The 19,673-nt window shown below is 50.2% G+C and overlaps 2 protein-coding genes across 2 annotated transcripts; one reads left to right on the top strand and one right to left on the bottom strand.

The window, feature by feature from the left end:
- The first annotated feature begins 435 nt into the window (after nt 1–435).
- On the top strand, nt 436–2,209 carry LOC127777114 (cytochrome P450 89A2-like). The gene has a single exon (XM_052303627.1). The coding sequence runs from the start codon at nt 436–438 to the stop codon at nt 1,978–1,980; it is 1,545 nt and encodes a 514-aa protein (XP_052159587.1). The 3' UTR covers nt 1,981–2,209.
- An 812-nt stretch (nt 2,210–3,021) lies between these two features.
- On the bottom strand, nt 3,022–6,718 carry LOC127777113 (galactan beta-1,4-galactosyltransferase GALS1-like). The gene is made up of 2 exons (XM_052303626.1): nt 5,264–6,718; nt 3,022–3,772 (listed from the first exon to the last, which is right to left on the bottom strand). The coding sequence occupies exons 1-2, from the start codon at nt 6,481–6,483 to the stop codon at nt 3,427–3,429; spliced, it is 1,566 nt and encodes a 521-aa protein (XP_052159586.1). The 5' UTR covers nt 6,484–6,718; the 3' UTR covers nt 3,022–3,426.
- Nucleotides 6,719–19,673: the final 12,955 nt, after the last annotated feature.

Genomic DNA, 19,673 nt, shown 5'->3' with positions numbered 1-19,673 from the left:
GAATATAATTTACAAATAACTAAAATTTAATATTAAAAATAATTAATAACTAACACGTATATAAAATACAATATGAATATTACACATTAGTAGTTTCGTAAAGTTAGTACAAAAGTACAAAATTTAAAATTATGTTGTCATTTTAATATATTTGAATAATACGGTAAGAAAACATATATGCTATTATACGAGAGAAAATATAATGATGTTAGCCACGCAATCTGCGCGAGCCACCATGCTAATTAAATAGTAAATGAGTGGGACCCACAGAACACAACAACAAAGTCTAGTAACAAAAGCCCGGTCCATCTCAAAGTCCACAGCCGTGTCTGATTTTGCTCAATCCAAATACAGCACGAATTTTAAACAAAGATGAATGGTAAATAAAAAGTGACAGATTTATCACTCTGTTTTCTGTCACTCTGAGGCTTAGCCATGGAGGACTGGATCTTCTACTCGCTGACCTTGCTGCTATGCCTCGCGTGCTCGCTGCTGCTGCGCGCCCGCGCGTCGGCGGCGGCGGTGGAGGTGGCGCCGCTGCCGCCGGGGCCGAGGACGGTGCCGGTGCTGGGCCCGCTGCTGTTCCTCGCGCGGAGGGATTTCGACGTCGAGCCGACGCTGCGGCGGATCGCGGCGGAGCACGGGCCGGTGTTCACGTTCGCGCCGCTGGGGCCGTCCCGGCCGACGATCTTCGTGGCGGCGCGTGGCCCGGCACACCGCGCGCTGGTGCAGCGTGGGGCGGCGTTCGCGTCGCGCCCGCGCGGCGTCAGCCCGGCGTCCGTGCTGCTCACCAGCGGCGGCCGGAACGTGAGCTCGGCGCAGCACGGCCCCATCTGGAGGGCCCTCCGGCGGTGCATCTCCTCCGGCGTGCTCAACCCGGCCCGCCTCCGCGCGTTCTCCGACGCGCGCCGCTGGGTGCTCGACGCCCTCGTCTCCCACATCCGCGGCGAGGGCGGTGCTCCGTTGACCGTGATGGAGCCGTTCCAGTACGCGATGTTCTGCCTCCTCGTGTACATGTGCTTCGGCGACCGCCCCGGCGACGCGCGGGTGAGGGAGATCGAGGCGCTGCAGCGCGAGCTCCTCTCGAACTTCCTCAGCTTCGAGGTCTTCGCCTTCCTCCCGCCGATCACCAGGCTCGTGTTCCGGAGGCGGTGGAACAAGCTGGTGTCGCTGCGGCGGCGGCAGGAGGAGCTCTTCGCCCCGCTCATACGCGCCAGGAGGGAGGCCGGCGCCGGCGGTGACTGCTACGTTGACTCCCTCGTGAAGCTCACCATCCCGGAGGACGGCGGGAGGGGGCTCACCGACGTCGAGATCGTCAGCCTCTGCTCCGAGTTCATGAGCGCCGGCACCGACACCACGGCCACCGCGCTGCAGTGGATACTGGCCAACCTCGTCAAGAACCCGGCGATGCAGGACAAGCTCAGGGAGGAGATCACCGCCGCCGCCGTCGACGGCGAGGTGAGGGAGGAGGATCTCCAGGCGATGCCATACCTCAAGGCGGTGGTGCTGGAAGGTCTCCGGCGACATCCCCCGGGCCACTTCCTGCTCCCCCACACCGTGGAGGAGGAGACGACGCTGGACGGGTACCGCGTGCCGGCGAACACGCCGGTGAACTTCGCGGTGGGGGAGATCGGCCTCGACAGCGAGGTCTGGACCTCGCCGGAGGTGTTCCGGCCCGAGCGGTTCCTCGCCGGCGGCGAGGGCGAGGACGTGGACCTCACCGGCAGCAAGGAGATCAAGATGATGCCGTTCGGCGCCGGCCGGAGGATCTGCCCCGGCATGGCGCTGGCGCTGCTCCACCTCGAGTACTTCGTCGCCAACCTCGTCAGGGAGTTCGAGTGGCGCGAGGTCGCCGGCGACGAGGTCGACCTCACCCAGAAGCTCCAGTTCACCGTCGTCATGAAGCGGCCGCTCAAGGCCACCGCCGTGCCGCTGCGCGGCGACCGATCAGCCGCCGCCGCCGTCACGGGTTCAGCTTGATCGAGCTAGGACCTCAACGACGACGATGGCGACGGCGGCCGAATGGTCATGGCTTCTCTTGCTCATGCTAATAAGTAGTAAGCTATTGTATAATGGTGATTAGATTAAGTTCCTCTGGTTCTTTTGGGAATTTGTAAACTAAACTAATGATGTACTAGTGTGTATGTACAAATCACAATATGGAGCCTAAATTTGTACTTTGTGTCTCACAATCTTGGGATAAGAACATTTGGAGATAGATGTCTATGTCGTCACTCGTCAGTATCGTTGATGGCCATGACGCCATGTGCTGTTACGATGACAAAATCTAGCTTAACTCGATCTCAACGATAGCAGCGAGAGATAGAGAGGTCCCTAGCGGAGCAGCTGCTATTGGGACAGCCTGACTTTGCTCCATGCGCTCTAACTGTTACAAAAGTTAATTGATATAGCGAAACGACGACTAACCTTCTCGATAGATTTAGTGATCAGTCATCTGGCATGATATACCAGATGACGATACAGGAAGCAGGAAGCTTCAGCTCAACAAGAAGCCCAGGCCCTGTGCGAGTTCGTCCCTCGTGTCTTGACCTTGCATGATCTCTTCGCGTGTGCTATGCTCGTCTGGACCGTTATATCGATCACCCAAAAACGGCGAGATAAGCGGACACCAGTGTTTGGTGGAGCAGAGCCCAAGGAGCAGCTACACCGTCCATGTCCACGCCATAAAACCCGGCGTCACGCCGTCACCGTCCTCACCTTCCAATTCCATTCCATCCACCCTCACCATCGGCGCATCATCCGCTCATCCTCCTTCCCTGCCATAACGAGCACTGCAGCACCGAGTGCAACACCGCGCCTAACGCATGCTGCCCCCCCTCTTCTCACATCACCACAAAGACCACACACCATCAACATTCTCAATTGAACTCTTCTTCCGACACTTTTTTGTCAACGTGGCACAAGATGCATTGCGCATTATCTTCAGCCCCACTGTCAAAAATCAAAACGAAAATGATTCTCCCCATTTATGCACTTTGAACAATTGTTGCACACATATACTAGTACTATATAAGATCCAACCTTCCATTAAGTTAGCAGACAATGAGACAAACTTTACAATGCCCCCAATAGGAGATGAGAAGAATCTGATGAAGGCACACTGTCAGTCTAATAAGCACAAATCTATAAAGAGATTGGAGCACAACACTAGGGAGAAGAAGGGAAAGGAACAAAGGAAAGAAAGGATATTGAGCCACAAAGGCGTGTTGCCCCCTGCACGAAGAGGAGAATGCTGAAGAGAACCATAACTTTACAGCGCTGCTTGGACACTGGAGTTAGATCCTCTCCCTCTGATTCTCAGAGTTGCGGCTTGAAGCACAGAACAGACGGCAACAGGTGGACACCGCCGACGGCGTCCGAAAGAATAAAATCATATATGTACCAGCAAAGTTTTGCATCCAGATGCTATGTATGGACATCCCCAATCGTCTGCTTCTCAAAGCGTCTGATCTCCCCTGCCAAGCGCTTCATGTTATCATCGTAGACGTATGGTATCCCCTCGAACATTACCTTACTGCCATTGGCGGGTTTCGGCACGAATTTCCGGCAGGGCTCCCCCATGACATTGATAGAATTATGATAGTGGTAGTATCTTATCAAGCTTTCTGTCTTGTGAGTTGTCCTCCCATACACATTTTGCGACATGTGCACACCAGTGGAGTATGCATTCCGTGCTTGGATTGCATATTTCCGATCACGCCTCACTCCGGTAATTGAATTGCGGAAGACAAGTTTCTCAAAGCCCCATTCCCTGAAGACCAATGACATATAACATGTGTCAGCAATGGCACCATCAGAATAAACATCAAGAATCAAGGCCAAAGGAGACACAAATAACCCTCTACCTTAAATGCACTGATGCAGAGATTCTTTGCTCGTGAAATGATGTGCTAACTCAAAACTGACAAACAGCCACAGGCAGTAGTTTCTAATTGAAACTACTGTCACTGTAAACTACAAAGACATTGAGCTACAAAAGTACAAAATCACACAATCATACTCATTATTGTCTTGACTTTTGACATCAACAAGAACCATGGCAATTACCCTTGCTGGTTGGGTACTTGGGTTCATTCTTATCGGGTTACAACTCTTTGTTACAAAAATGCTATGTCTGAAAGAAAAATCACAGCTATCTAAGACAGATAACAGAGAAGTTCATAAGACTACTCTGAGGTTCAACAAAGAAAAAAAAAAGGTGAGAAGCTTTTATTGCCACTAAGTAAATAAAATATTTTAGTAAATACTTGGGAAAATGGATGAGTAGCAGCTTTTGTTGTCTCATCACCAACAAATAAATCAATTTCTGTTCTCAACAGAATGATAGGCCTACAGAAGTGGGAAACACTATGGTTGTGAGGAAGTTTCTCATTTCTCCCCCACCAGCATTATCTCACACTATGCTTGAGCGGTTGTAAAACTATACAGCAAGAATGGAACTGTAGCCGTTGGAATAACACAGAAATGATCATCAGGTTTATTGTGAGTTCCCTACCAGTCATGCATTCATCAACCCATGCTCTTCCAGCTCAACAGAAGTATTCCCAACTGGGTGCCACACCCCTTCTCTTTCCAAAGATCCAACCAGATTGTTTTTCAACGGATTTCTATTTTTCATCAAAATACTAGTGGTTTATAACATCCATATTCTTCACATAGACTTGTCATTTTCATGGTACTCTACTTATATATCATCCATCTAGGCATGAATTATCCTTATTGGTAAGTGGTAACGCCCATTTGAAGTAAGAATGAAATGTAGAGACAATCTCCTTGATGCAAAGCAAATGACGGAACCACAATTCCCGGCATTAGTTCAATTCAGGAAATCCAACAAATATGTTACAGCAATGGACCAGGGTGCAGGGCCAAAGTGCCTTCAATCATGCAGGAACCAAGGGAGTAACACACTCACACTGCCCAAACAACCTACTACATAAACAAATACTTGTCTCTTGACTCTATTCTCTTATAGCTGTTTCAAGTATATGCTGTTCGGATTGATTAATAACAAATTGACAATGACTGGAGAAGCAATGTACTACTACGTTTGTGGCACTTACTTATCTCTACAAAGAATACCAAGCCCTCAAGGAAAGAACAAATTTCATATGCCAATTGCAGTATTGTATATCTATTGCGCGAATCTAGTTGGATTCCCACTGAAATAGCATGGCATAAACAATTGGACCTACAATTAACATAGGGAAATGCAAAATTAGGCAAGAAAAAAGATGCAAACCTCGAGTAGTCCTCGGTCGGATCATCGATGCAGAGCTTGCTGGACATGGGGTTCTGCTCGATGGTGAACTGCGTGTAGGGCTGGAGCTGGGCGAGCACGTCCTCCAGCGCGCGGCCGTCGGGGAGGTAGATGTACTCGTCGACGTCGAAGAAGAAGGTCCAGTTCGCGGCGTGCCGGTAGCGGTGGAGGCAGTCGTTGACGACGAGGAACTGGTTGTAGTAGTAGCCATCGTAATCCTCCTGCGCCCTGATGTCCTGGACGGTGACGCGGCCGGCGCTGACCCACGGATCCAGCACCGCCCTCACCTCCGGTGTCACGCCGCCGGCGTCGTGGAGGACGAAGTGGGACCTCGGCCCGAAGAAGCGGGCGTGGTAGGCGAGCCACTCCCGCATGCGGGCGGAGCTTAGGTTGCCGTAGAGGGATGAGCCGCAGTAGAGGTAGTCGTAAGCGAAGGGTGGCCGGAATCGGGCGTCGTCGTAGGAGCCCGGTGCCTCCTCGAGGGCGACGAAGCGCTCGTAGCGGCGGGAGGCGGTGGAGTAGTAGGCGTGGACGAGGAGCTTACCGCCGATGTTGTCGGCGTTGGGGTTGGAGGGGAAGGTGCAGTTGACGACGACGACGGTGTAGACGCGGCCGTAGCCCCAGTCCGGGAGCATCTTGTAGGCCTTGGTCCGGACCGGCGGCGCGCCGGCGGGAGCGTTGGGCAGCCACTCGCACTTGAAGTAAGGGTTGCTGAAGACGTGCGCTGGCTTGGATGCCAGCCCGACGACGGCGAACGTGCGCGGGCCGCCCCGGTACGCGCCCATCTGGACGAACAGCGCCGCCGCCGTGCCGTACGGACGGAGCTCCCGCTTGTTTGGGTCCCGCTCCCGCTGCCGCGCGGGCAGGGTCGGCCTCTTCGTCGCCGCCACCCTCGCGGCGGCGGTGGTGGTTGGGACCGTGGCGGTGTCAGTCGAGTTGGTGGCAGCGGCGGTGGAGAGGAAGGAAACGGCAATACCAGAGGTGGGTGAGCGGGGGAGGAGGGGGCATGGGGAGGAGGAGAGGGCGGCTGGGAGGAGGACGAGGGGCTGGTAGGGGTGGAGCTGCCAGAGCGCCATGATGAGGGTGAGGAGCGCGAGGGAGGCGACGAAGGACTTGACGTCGAAGCAGGTGACGCCGCCGCCGCCGAGCAATGCCGCCCCGCCGCCGCCGCCGTCCTTGCTCCTCCCACCGGCGGGCTTCATCGATCGATCGATCTATCAGCAAGCCAGAGCAGAGGGGATCGGAACGCGGCGGCAGCTGGATCGATCCGGCGCGAGACGAAGCAATGGGGGGAGGAGGAGGAAAGGTGGTGGTGATGATGATGAGCTTTGGGGGTACTATACTAGACTAGCGTGAGTGTGGGGAGTGTGGTGTGTGGGTGGATTAGAGTTCACTTGCTGCTTCTTTTGGCTCATTTGGGATTGGTGGGGGTGATGTGTGCTTTGATGATGAGGAGGAAGAGGTTAAGGTCAGTTAGGGGAGTGATTACTGCCATTAAAGATGGATTAGGGACCTTAGTTAGGTTAGGGGTAGAGGTTAGCTTGTGATTAAGCAAGTAGGTGCAGCCAAAAGGGAGTGTCAGAGGCAGGGGATAAGCACTGATGGGCCGGGATTAACTGATGAATCAACGAGCCGGGAAGATACTTAACAGATTCCCCTCCACGGCCAGCGTCGGCCGTCGGCCGGTCGCCTGGCTTCCCTTTTTTTCTTTTTTCCCTTTCGCGGCGTGTGGCCGGTCGTGTCGGTGTGTCATGTGTGACCAACATGTGTTCCGCGCGTCCGTATGACAGGACCGCCGTGCGCCACAGTGCTCGCTGTGATGTGCGCCGTGCGCCTGTGCGGCTGCCATGTTCTCGTGGTACGTTGGTAGGAGTACTGTACGTACGTACGACGCCCGCGTCGGATTGATGTCCGACTTTGTTGTGGCGTCAGGTACACGGAAAATCCTCCCGCCCGGGGCGGCCCATGCGGGGGAGCCTCGCGCCGCTGCCGCCCAGGCCCTACCGCACGCGTCCGCACCGTTCTTTTTTTTTTTTTTTACAAATTGACCCTTTTCAAAAACTTATTTCGAAACTAACCCTGGTAAAAACTTCAATAAAAAATAGACCGTCGGCTCAGCGCTAATGCTTTTGACGCTGAGGTTGGGCGCTTCAGCGCCAACGGGCCTAACGCTGACCTCGTGCCATCGTGGCGGCCGGGCCGATCCCCCAGCCGACGTGGCAGGTATCTCAACGTCAACCGCTTCGGCGCTGAGGTGCCCAACCTCAACGCTAAGTTGGCGCTGACCTTGGCTACTTAGAGCCCGGCCGAGGCCACCCCAGCCAGTTCTTCCTCTCTTCTTCCCCAGCTGCCCGCCTAGGGTTCGGTCGCCACCGCGTTCTCCTCGCCCAATCTCCCCCAAAAACCTCTCTAATCGAAGGTGATTTGTGCGGCATTGAGTTGGGGATCAGAAGAGAAGGTAAACCCATCTGTAAACCCTAAGTTCCCCAAAGTTTTATTGAATATTTTGCATTGTTTTGGTCGTAGACGTGGTTTGATAATAGTTGGCTAAGGATGGATTATTAGATGGAAAATGTGGGTGGGGATGAAGTGTAGAGGCGGCATATTTTTATCCATTTGGTTGTTGTTGATACATTTGAGAAAATATATTTGGGATGGATGTTTGTTGATGCACTAGGGTTTGATGGGAGATGGATGTGTGGTGATGGCCTAGGGTGTGGGATGGATTTGTGGTGATTGAGAGGGTTTGAAAGGGGTTGATGTGTGGTGATGGGTAGGTAATTTGTAAGAGTAGAGATTTTTTTTATCAATAATGTGTAGTATTTGAGTAAGGTATTTATTTATTGAAAAAATTTGACATGTTGTTAGCTTTTGAAGTATTGGTATTGCAATGGTAATTACAAATTACTTTCAAGTAATTAATGATTATGTATGGGTTAAAAATTGTAGATGGATAGATTGGTCCGGCTTCATTATGATGGTTGTGTGGTAGATGAAAGTACACATGGAAGCTAATTTGAGGGAATGACTGTTAGACAATTAGTGTTTTTTGTAAAGCCTACCTTTGAGGAGTTAATGTCTCGCATCAAGCATGAATTGGATTGGAGTGATGAGTCGGCTGGTATGCAAGGGAGATACGATGTGGGCGGCGGTGTCATATCACATAAGTTTATGTTAGACTTGAATGGAGAGATCAAATGGCAAACATATATAGATATAGTATTAGGGTCACATTTCAAATCTCTTGAGGTATTTGCATGGAAGAAAGATGGTAGGATAGGGAAGAAAGAACTTATAAACCTGAATGAAAGTCCACTCATAGAATCACCCATTAGTTCTCACGAACACTCGAATGCGTGTAATCGGAAGGAAGAATTATTTGAGGAAGACGTGGAGGTGAGCGAGGGAGTACATGGTGGGGAGGATGTGGAGGTGAGGGAGGAATTGCATGGAGAGGAGAATGTGCCGGTAAGGGAGGAAGTACGTGCAGAGGAGAATGTGCCATTAAGGGAGGAAGTAAATGTAGAGAAGGTAAGAGAGGGAGTAAATGGTGAATAGGATGTAGAGGTAAGAGCGGAAGGACATGTTGAGGATGGTCGGGAGGTAGGAGAGGATGAGGAGTTATCTGATGAAGAAGCTAATGCTAAGGATGTAAGTATGGGCTTTAGGGAGTTGGTTAGGACAAAAGTGTATAGCCGATAGGATTGTGAGAAGGCTATGATAAGTAGTGGATTGAACCCAGGCTAGTTGGATTATGATACAGAGAATGAATTGGATGAGTCTGCTTCCGACTCCGATGATGATCGTCCAGTGGCCAAGATGTCGGAGCAAGAGAGGACTGTGTTTGAGAAATTGGTCGGTAGAAACCCGGAAATAACACAATTCCAGGATCTTACCAGATCCAGGCTAGCAATTGCAGATGGGGATCCAGAATATGACGATGCCTTCGAGCCGATGTATGACGAACCAAGGAAGGAGTTGGAGTTTCGATCGATGGAAGACCTGAAAATATGGCTGCAGAGTTATTCTATCCGTGTCCACCGCCCTTACCATGTGAAGGAATCTAACGCGTCAGTAAAGTATACTGTGGCTTGTCTCGATCGCCATTGCAAATGGCAGATTAATGCAAGGAAGAGTGGAGGAGATAGGTGGCGGATGACTAGGGTGGGGGAAGACCACACATGCTGTAGTGCGGAAGCAACCGACAAGCATTTGCAACTTACTTCGGGGCTTATTGGAAACAGGTTACAGGTATTTGTCCGAGCTGAACCAACTTTGTCCCCTGCAGCTATTGTCGAGGCAGTTGAGCAAATCTGGCACTATCAGCCTACGTATGGCAAAGCTTGGCGTGCTAAGCAAGTTGCTATGAAGGTCATTTGGGGAGATTGGGACGAGGCATATGTTCGCTTGCCTACACTGCTATGTGCCATCAAAGCAAAGAACCCTACCATGCATTTCAGTGTTGAGGCTCACCCCGAGAAGTCAAGGATGGTGGAGGGAGTGCAGAGGCGAGTATTTGGATGTGCATATTGGATATTTGGACATTCCATAGAGGCATTCAAGCACTTGAGGCTGGTGCTAGCAATTGATGGGACTTTCTTAACCGGTAAATACCAAGGTACATTGCTCACGACAATAGGGGTCGACGCAGGGTTACATCTTGTTCCTTCGGCGTTTGCTCTAGTAGAGAAGGAGAATACATCCAACTGGGAGTGGTTCATCAACATGTTGAGAAACAACTGATCGGTCCTAATAGAGAAGTGTGCATAATTTCTTATAAACACCCTGGCATTTTGAACTCCATCAACCTCCGCATGCCTCAGCACCTAACCATTCACCACAGGTGGTGCATGAGGCACTTATGTGCTAACTTCTGCATAGCTGGAGCTACGACGGATCAAATGAAAGATCTCGAGTGCATATGTTAAATAAATGAGAAAGCATTGTTCCTAGGTGAGATAAAATGCCTCTTGGGTGTGGTCGGAGAGAGGCCAAAGAAGTGGCTAGAAGACCATATGGCACATAAGGTCAAATGGGCAAGAGCATTTGATACCAACGGGCGTCGGCACAGCATCATGACCAGTAATATGGCCGAGAGTTTCAATAATGTCTTGCGAGGCATTTGAAAACTGCCGGTTACAGCTATTGTGGCATACACATTTTTGAAGTGCAATAGTTGGTTTGTTGATAGACACAAAGAGGCAACTGTAGATATCCTGAGTGGAAAGAAGTGGCCCACAAAAGTTAAGGACATATTGGAGGAGCAACAAAGACGAACTTTGGGGAAAAAAATAGCATGTTTCGATTCCCTTCAATGAAGTATGAGGTTAGCGAACAAGGCGGAGTCATGGCGGTTGGGGTGCAATGGGGTGGACGCCACTACGTTGTGGTTGCAAGAGATAACACATGCACCTGTCAGTTCCCTCAGCTCCATCACTTGCCATGCTCCCACATGATAACTGTTTGTAGGTTGCGAGGTTTGGATGTCGAGGTGGCCCCCGGAATGTGTTATGATGCTTCCAATAGAGCTGTGCAGAACACATACTCCCCAAGGTTTGAACCTTATCTAGATCCATTGCAATGGCCAAGTTATGACGGAGAGTTCTTCGTTTTGGACTTGTCGTTGAAGAACAACACACGAGGAAGAAGAAGGACAAGAAGGTTCAAGAACGACATGGACAAAGCGTACAAAGGTTCAGGCAACCGACGGTCCCAAAAGCCGAACAATACAAATTCAGAGCCGGTCATGCAAAATAGATGTTCTCTATGCCATGAACTAGGCCATAAGAAAATTAGGTGCCCGAAGCGAGACAAGTCTAAGGATCGACCGAAAAAGCGTCGTAGGACCGGGGGAGGTGGTGCGGGTAGCACACAGGTTGGATTGGATGAAAATCATATTTTTTGATGTTGTAAATTCAGTTTGCATTACAAGTGTTCAGTTGTTATTTCTAATTCATTGTTTAATTTGTGTTGTTCTAAATTCCTTTGTCATTGTGTTGTTTGCATTTGAATTTTATCGCACATATATTATGTTCCAAATGTATGAAGTACTAATGATTCCATTTTCATTTGCAGGATGGAGCACGTTTTGGGGTTAGAGGATTTCTACGAGGAGAAGCACCGGGCTCCCTAGATTGCGAGCGGAGAGGTTAGCACCAACATTATTCAATTTGTTTCCACAACCTTTGTATATGACATATTGTCGCTAACTATATGTTATTATATTTGTCTATTGATGCAGCGCCTGAAGACCCTTCGAGTCAGAGGTCACACGGCACACATACTATTCGACGACCGGTACGTCCCGTACCTACGGCGGGCGAAGCTCTTAGCGTTCGTGACCATGGCGCAGCGACCGGTGCCTATGTTCAACACCGCTACTCTGACGGCCCTCGTGAACCGGTGGCGTCCAGAGACTCACACCTTCCACCTACCTTGCGGGGAGCTGACGGTCACTCTAGAGGACGTCGTCATGATCCTGGGTCTTCCTATCCGGGGTCAGGCAGTCACAGGTGACACAGCGTCGGGGAACTGGAGGCAGCGGGTCGAGGAGTACCTTGGTGTGGAGCCTCCAATTGCACCTGACGGTCAGAGGCAGACGAAGACCTCAGAGGTTCCTTTGAGTTAGTTGCGTGCCAACTTCGGTCAGTGTCCAGCCGAGGCAGACGAGGCCACGGTGCAGTGATACTGCAGGGTGTACGTCCTGTACATCTTCGGCAGTATTCTGTTCCCTGACTCTAGTGGAGACATGGCCTCTTGGATGTGGCTATCGTTACTCGCGGACTGGGACGAGGCGGGTACCTTCAGCTGGGGGTCTGCTGCCCTAGCATGGCTCTACCGGCAACTTTATGATGCCTGCCGAAGGCAAGGCGGGGACGCCAACCTAGCAGGCTGTGTTTGGTTGCTACAGGTTAGTTCACGCATATTCTGTTTCGTAACATTTTAATTTAATGCTTAAAAGTTGGAAGCTAACATATGTGACGCAGGTTTGGATGTGGATGAGGCTTCCTGTTGGTCGGCCCATGTGGAGGACCCATCAGGTTTGGCCGCATCAGGATGCAGTCCGACGTCCCACTATAGCTCACCTGTGGGAATCGGTCCCATCTCTAGTACTAGGCCGCAGGAATTTGGCCTACTACCACTACACAAACGAGATGGACTATCTACAACCAGAACATGTAAGCAATACGTCATTCTATCACACATGAAAATGGTTTCTTACTATCTACTATTAAATATGAATCAATGTGTTCCATTTTTTTTTGCTACAGGTGGTGTGGAGGCCATATGAGGCAAAGAAAGTGCTCGAGCTAGACATAAATCCCATGTGCCATATAGAGGATGCGTTGAAGACCCTACGGTGCCCACTTATCTGCTTCTATGCAGTGGAGTTCTAGATGTGCAACCGCGTGATGTGGCAGTTTGGGAGGCTTCAAACAATCCCGCACCGTTTCTCCACAAGTATCGACCTACACAAGTTAGTAATTTCACTTAAGAATTTTTTTTGCTTGCTCAGTTCTTTTCATGTCAACATTTATTAAATATTCGAGTTGGATATTTTGCATACCTGCAGGGTGGACCGCCGGAAGAACAAGAAGGTGACTGATTGGGCTTACTACCATCAGGATCATATCACGCAATGGGAGAAGTTCGAGGAGAATGGAGTACTAGACCAGGGTTAGCACAACAGGATGGAGTTCGACGCGTACTTGGCGTGGCTCCACAGGACCTACCGTCTTGTCCTACGTCTGGCATGGACGCTAGCCGACATAACGGATGTAACGCCCCGATTTTCGTTCGGGATTAAAAATCATTAAATAATGCATTTTCTAAAAATTAAATAAAAGTTAATCAATTTAATCAAGTGAATTATTGGGAGAATTAAAATTTTCCCTTAAAAAATCATTGGCCGAGAATATTTTGTAATATTCTTTGTGCCCTAAAACACTCTCCGGATTTTTCCGTGAATTTTCGGAGCTCAAGAAATAATTTTAAAAGCACAAAGTTCATTTTAACCAATTAAATAAAAGAAAAACAATTAAAAATCTCCCCTCCTTCACTTTGGGCCACTTTCGGCCCAAAGCCCTCCTTTCTCTCCCTTCCTCGGCCGGCCTCCCCTCTCCTCTCTTGGGCCATCAGCCCGTTTCCCCTCTCCCTCGCGAAGTCTGTTTTACGTCCCCCTTCCAACTCTCCCTCCCTCTCTCCCCGACAGGTGGGACCTGTGGACCCCACCTGTCATCCCCTTCCTCCAGCTCCAACTGCCGCCATGGCCGCCCAAGCCACCCCACGACGCCGCCGTTTCCGCCCACCTCCTCCACCCCGCGCGCGCGCTCGTCCGTGGGACCTCGCCGCCCACGTCCGCGCCGTTTTCCCCCACCTCTCCCCTCCAAAACCGCCACCCACACCCCACGATGCCGCCCACGCCACCGGGGGTTGCCACCCCGACTCCGCCTCTCCCGGGCTCAATCCGGCCTCCCCTTCCCTATAAAAACATTCCCGCACCTCCCTCTCCATTTTCCCCTCTCTCCCGAGCCCTCCCGTGCACGAATACCATCCCACCACCGTCGCACCTCCCGCCGCCGCTCGCCGACGACCCTCCATCCGGTCGCCACAGCCGCTCCCACCACCGCCGTTCCGCGCGACCGCCACCAGCGGCTTCGCCGCGTCGTGCCACACCCCGGCATCCGCTCCATTTCCCCTCCCCGCCTCCGAAGCACCGTCGCCACGCGCACCACCTCCTTCCACCGCCGCCGCCGACTCCAGCCGCCGCTTGGTGCCGCTCCTAGCCACGCCAAGTCGCGCTGTCGCCGCCGCTCGCTTCGCAGCGCCGAGGAGCACCTCGGCCGCCGCTTTTTACGGCCGGGATCCCGCCGGAACACGGTTCCCCTCGCGCCGGTGAGCATCCGCCGCCCGTTCTCACCTCCGACCAGCGATTCATGCCGCTGGGAGCCCTCTCTCCCCCTCCTAACCTCTCCCCCATCCTCCCCAGGTCCTTCCGGCCGCCGTCCGCCGGTTCCCGCTCGCGGAACGCCGCCGGGCTGCCGTTCCGCCTTTGTCTCGAGGAGCGCCGACGCCGAGCTCCCCCGCCTTTCCCCACCCCTCGCCGCTGCAGCCCTCGGTGAGCTCTCCCTCCGCCTCCTCCTTTTTCCCCAACCTTCGCCGCTCCGCGTGCCCGCTGCCGCGACGCGCTGCCGTCGCCGGCGGTCGTCTGGCCGCACGCTGCCGCATGCCGTCGTTCGACCGGGTCGGCTTTGTTCCGTGCCCGTGTCCCGGCTGCGCCGCCTCGTAGGCGCCCGATCGGCTTTGGGCCGATCCGGGCCGTTGGTTCCCGTGGACCGGTAGTGGACCGCCTCGGTGGTCCCCGGTCCACGGTGGACCGACGCCCTTGTGTCGCTGACCGGTGGGGCCCGCATGTCGGCGCCGGCCGCCCCTTGCTGACGTCAGCGATGATCTTTTCCTTTGTAAAAATAAATAATAATTGCACAATAATTCGTTAATAATTCTAGAAATTCATTTAAATGGCTCAAAACTTCTAAAATTCATATCTAATTCATTAGAACTCCGAATGGAGCCATTCAACTTGCAAAATTCATCTAAAATTGAGCTCTACATGTTTGTTTAGTTTTTATGTACTGTTTTCTTGGTTTTTATTAGAGTTTTTCCTCGTTTTGCGTGCCAGCGTGTAGAATCCGTCGTTTCGGAAGTCCGCGGTCGCGAGGAAAAGAGTTCGGAAGATTGTTTTGAAGAAGCAAGGCAAGTCACACATTCCCCTTGAACATGTTGATCCCAATTTATAAATGTTTTACCATTTGCAAATAAATATGCATGTTTTGCTAATTACATGGGATCCGGGTATTACTTATCTGCTCGCTTGTGCCATGTTTACTTGATATCTATTCTTTGTCAACCTTGGGTAATAAATCGACTAGCTCATGTTACATATGTGACCTAGCTAGAACTATATGCTTAGCCATGCTTAATTACCACTAGCTCAGTTGATGGGATAATTACAGTATTAGACCTTTTTAGTATCAGAATGAGCTGTGTGCTCGAGACATCTGGCCATGCTTCATGGTCGTAATTATCCAACTAAAATGCGACTGAATGGTGGGCTGTGGGTGCATGGTTTTGCTAGTCGCTCCCATGGCAATTAAGGACCGGTTCGCGGGAAACCCTGGAAGAATTCCTCGTACTTACCACAAGCCAGCGTGGGCAACGGCTGGGCTTGTAGTGTAGCTTTTCTCTAGCCGCCGTACCCAGGCGAGGGTGGGCGTGATGGAGTTGGGTCGGCCGGGGTGTCCGGTTGATCGGCTTCCGGATTCACTGCGGCACGAAAGGGGGGCTGCCCGTTGCCTGCTGGAGGGGGAGCGAACCCTAAGGTGTGGTGCGATCGGTTAGAGGGGGTTATGCGAAGGGTCCTGTCACAACCTCTTTCCAATATGTCGTGGTGGCATGTCGGTGCACGGAAACGTGTCGTGGGGCTGTGTCTTGTGGGTACAGTTGTACACCTCTGATCAGAGTAAAACTATTCAAATAGCCGTGCCCGCAGTTATGGTCGGTCGACCAAATTCACCGTGATTAGTCCCACCTTAATAAATCGACCCAATGCACTGTAGTTCAGGTGGGTTGGTTGGGCCTGTTCAACGTGGTGTAGCGTTGATCAGTGGAGATTTAGTATTACCTTAATTACTCAATAGTTTTACTGTTTTGCTCGATAAAATGTTTTACAACTGCCTTTATGCAAATAGCCACAAACCGTCCTTGTGTCCACTTGCACGTCTGCATCGTTGGTGTGGCTTGCTGAGTACGGTGGTTGTACTCAGCCTTGCTATTATTTCCCCCTTTTCAGAAGTGTAGTGCTTCTGAGCTGAAGACGAAGTTAGAAGACCAAGGCTCAGACCCTAGTTGAGTTTTGCCTGTGGAGTGGAGCTGAAGCCCCACTAGGATCGTCTTTTTCCGCTGCTGCTGCCTTCGTTTCGGTGCGAGGACTAAGTGCCTCTTCTGTAAGTATTTTACGCTTTATTTACGTTTGGAACTGTATATTACTTGTTGTTTTGTGTACCCTGGCTGGTCCTGGACAGGGATTTAATACACAAGATAGTCTGGATATTTGGGTTAAATTTCTAGGCGTGACAACGGACGACCCCGAGGATGTTGAGGAGCAGAATGAGTACGATACTCGTACCCGTCAAGGTACCATGGTCGAGACGGGACCTGTTCGCGACAGAGTGGTTAGTTCTAGCACTATTTGGTGATATGCAAGCTCTCGCATAAATGTTGTGACTAACTTCATTTCAAACTTGCAGGCTCGAGAGCTCTTGCGGACTGTCAACGACGTGGGAGTGGCGCTTGGCACGGCTCCTGGCTCGGAAGGAGAGAGCGGCACCCGGTGCAATGCCCTATAGGTACTCTTTGAATAAGAGATGAAACTACTTTGTTTTTTCCAAAAGCGATAACTCAACAGGATTTATTTTTGCAGAGACTATGGCAGCGATGTCGGAAGTTGGCAGCAAGGCTGGGCTGCAGGGCGACTGATGTGATCGAACATGCTCATGCCCACCAAGAGGGGAATGAAGAAGGGGAGGTGGGTGATGAGGAGGGCGAGAAAGACAAGGAGGCGGAGGAAGAAGGGGATGAGGAGGAAGAAGATGAGGGGGACGAAGAAGAGGAGGCGAATGAGCTCGGTTCCTCGCAGCTGGAGGACGCACCAGAGTCGTCACAGCCGGATTTCTTGCAACCCGGTATGTCTCGACCACGACGCAGGAGGGCTCCTTCGCAGGACTGGCTCGAAATGTGCTCTAGCATTTATTACCACGTCTTACGGACTCCAAACGAAATTAAACATCTGATAGTATGAAACGACAATTATTACACGTGCACATTACAACGCGTTGACGATTCCAAGCTAGTACTACTGGGTGCATCGTGGGTACTTGCCCTTCCTTGCCGCTTCTGACCCGGTATCCTTCGTACGCTGTGCCCTAGCCAACTTTCTTGCCCGATCTTCAGCACGCTCTTCCTTTTCCCTATTCAGTCTAGCAAACTCCCTTAACTCCAACTCCTCTCTCCTTTCCCTCTCGGCCTTCTCCTATGCGGCATGCTGCCGTTGCCGCTCCTCACGCTCTTCCTGGCGCTCACGCCAGCTCTGAATCATACTCTTATGGAACTCAGTCATCTCCTTGTCAATCCACTCCACAAAGTCACAAAGAGGGGGTGGCATCTTAGGTTCCTACACATTAAATCACATTTTATATCTTCACGACAGATGACCATATATGCAATACGAAACAAATTACACTACAAAAATTTACCTTCACCGGAATCTTCGCCTTTCCCTTCCTTCCCTTAGGCACGGGCTTAGGTTTCTCTGGACTGTACGAGTAGTTGCGGCACATCCAGTATCTCTGGCTATAACTATCCCAGTCATCACTTATCTGAAAACAACACTCATCCCCACACCAACACATTGGGCGCTTCACACCCGGTGGAGGCAGCTGCTCAAGGGCAAAGCCGACGTCATCATTCTTAAACATCCTATAATTACAAAAAGAAAACAATCGCTACATCAAATGCAACATAAATATTAACACATACATACTCCCCTATGACAATACATCCATCAACCAACTATGGTTTAGAGAAACATAAGATGGTATACAAAAACTAGGGTTCTTAACGATGTTATAAAATCAAAATTCAACAATACGAATCGTCCATAACTACCTAAATATTGAAGTGGAACATTACACCCCTCTCCCTTCCCCCTAAATCACATCCCATCCCGCACCACTTTTCTCAAGCCACGTGTTCAACCAAAATGAGCAATGAAAATGACCAATCGGTTGACAAATTTAGGGTTTCTCGAGGGGGTTTCCTTACAAATCGATGCCTCACGCAATGCCCACGAAATGCCCTTCTATTTGGGGTGGATTTGGAGAGATTTGGAGAAGGGAGTAGAGAGGGCGACAGAGAGGGATGAAACCTAGACAGGGGGAGAGGAGGGGAGTGGAGAGGAAAGGTGGGCTACTGCTTGCCCGGGAGTGTACTAAGTAGCCAAGGTCAGCGCCAAACGATTTGGCGCTGAGGTTGGGCACCTCAGCGCCGAAGTGGTTGGCGCTGAGGTACCTGCCACGTTGGCGGGGGGATCGGTTCGGCCGCCACGGTAGCACGAGGTCAGCGCCAGGCCCGTTGGCGCTGACGCGCCCAACCTCAGCGCCAAAAGCATTGAAGTTTTTGGCAGGGGTTAATTTCGAAATAAGTTTTTGAAAAGGGTCAATTTGTCAAAAAAAAATGGTGCGTCCGCACGCCACCACGTGTTCCTACCACAGCGCGTTGTCCCGAGCCTGGTTGGGTCTAAGAAAATATGTGCAAGGCTGAGGGGGTGTTTGGGACTTTAGTTCCTCTCCCAAACACCCCCTGAATTGTTGTTCTCATGTCCAATCTTCTACCATTAGAGCAAGTTTAATAGTATAGCCAATTACTAGCTCCAAATCATCTATAGCCAATGTAATAGTTAATTCATACAATAGTTGCTTACTATACTATTTATACCTGGTCCTATCTGTCATACACACATTATATCTTGGAGTCCGTGCTGCAGCTGGCTACAGATCTGTAGTCCGCTGCTCTTCTCTCTCTTCCTTTATCTCTTTAAAATATATTTATAGCTGGCTTATAGCCTACTATAGGTACAATAGCAAACTATTAGCCAGCTATAAAGAAATTTTAATGAGATAAAAGATGAGAGAGAAGAGCAGCGAGTACGGACTCTAACACACAATATATGTATGACATGTGAAACCATATATTAATAGTATAGTAAGCAACTATTGTATGAATTGGCTATACATTGGCTATAAATGAATTGGAGCTAGTAGTGGGCTATATTATTAAACTTGCTCTAAATGATCTGTTGTTAATCGAATCCATTTAATGTTCGGTTTATCTGTTTTAGCTCAACATATATTTTCAGAATAAATCTATTATGGTCTTTTAGGGTGGTGTTACATATATTTTGAGAAATATGATGTTAGAGTTTGATAATGTCTTATATTGTCATTTAATAGATTTAAGGTAAACTGAACACAGGAATTAGTAATAACAATAAATGAATGGTATTCGTTGTGACATAGAAAATGTCATTTATTCTGTAAGTTGATTCAGCAGAAAGAACAATCAGTGTCTGACAAATGGCAAAGTACTAATGTTATTTATAAATCAATGGGAAAATAACACAAGTTCCTCATAAAAGCTTAAAAATTTCAGGTCTCAAATCCAACTTCTAGCAAGCTAACAAGTATCAATCCTAAAATCCAGAGCACGGATAAACAAAAAATCTAAATAAGCTCCCATAGAATTGTTGCGCAAATCACATTTGACTATAGAAAAACAT

This window comes from Oryza glaberrima, chromosome 6, assembly GCF_000147395.1.
Source record: "Oryza glaberrima chromosome 6, OglaRS2, whole genome shotgun sequence".
Lineage (NCBI taxonomy): Eukaryota > Viridiplantae > Streptophyta > Magnoliopsida > Poales > Poaceae > Oryza > Oryza glaberrima.
The sequence above is the reverse complement of the archived record's forward strand: the minus strand, read 5'-3'. Positions and strand labels throughout refer to the sequence as shown.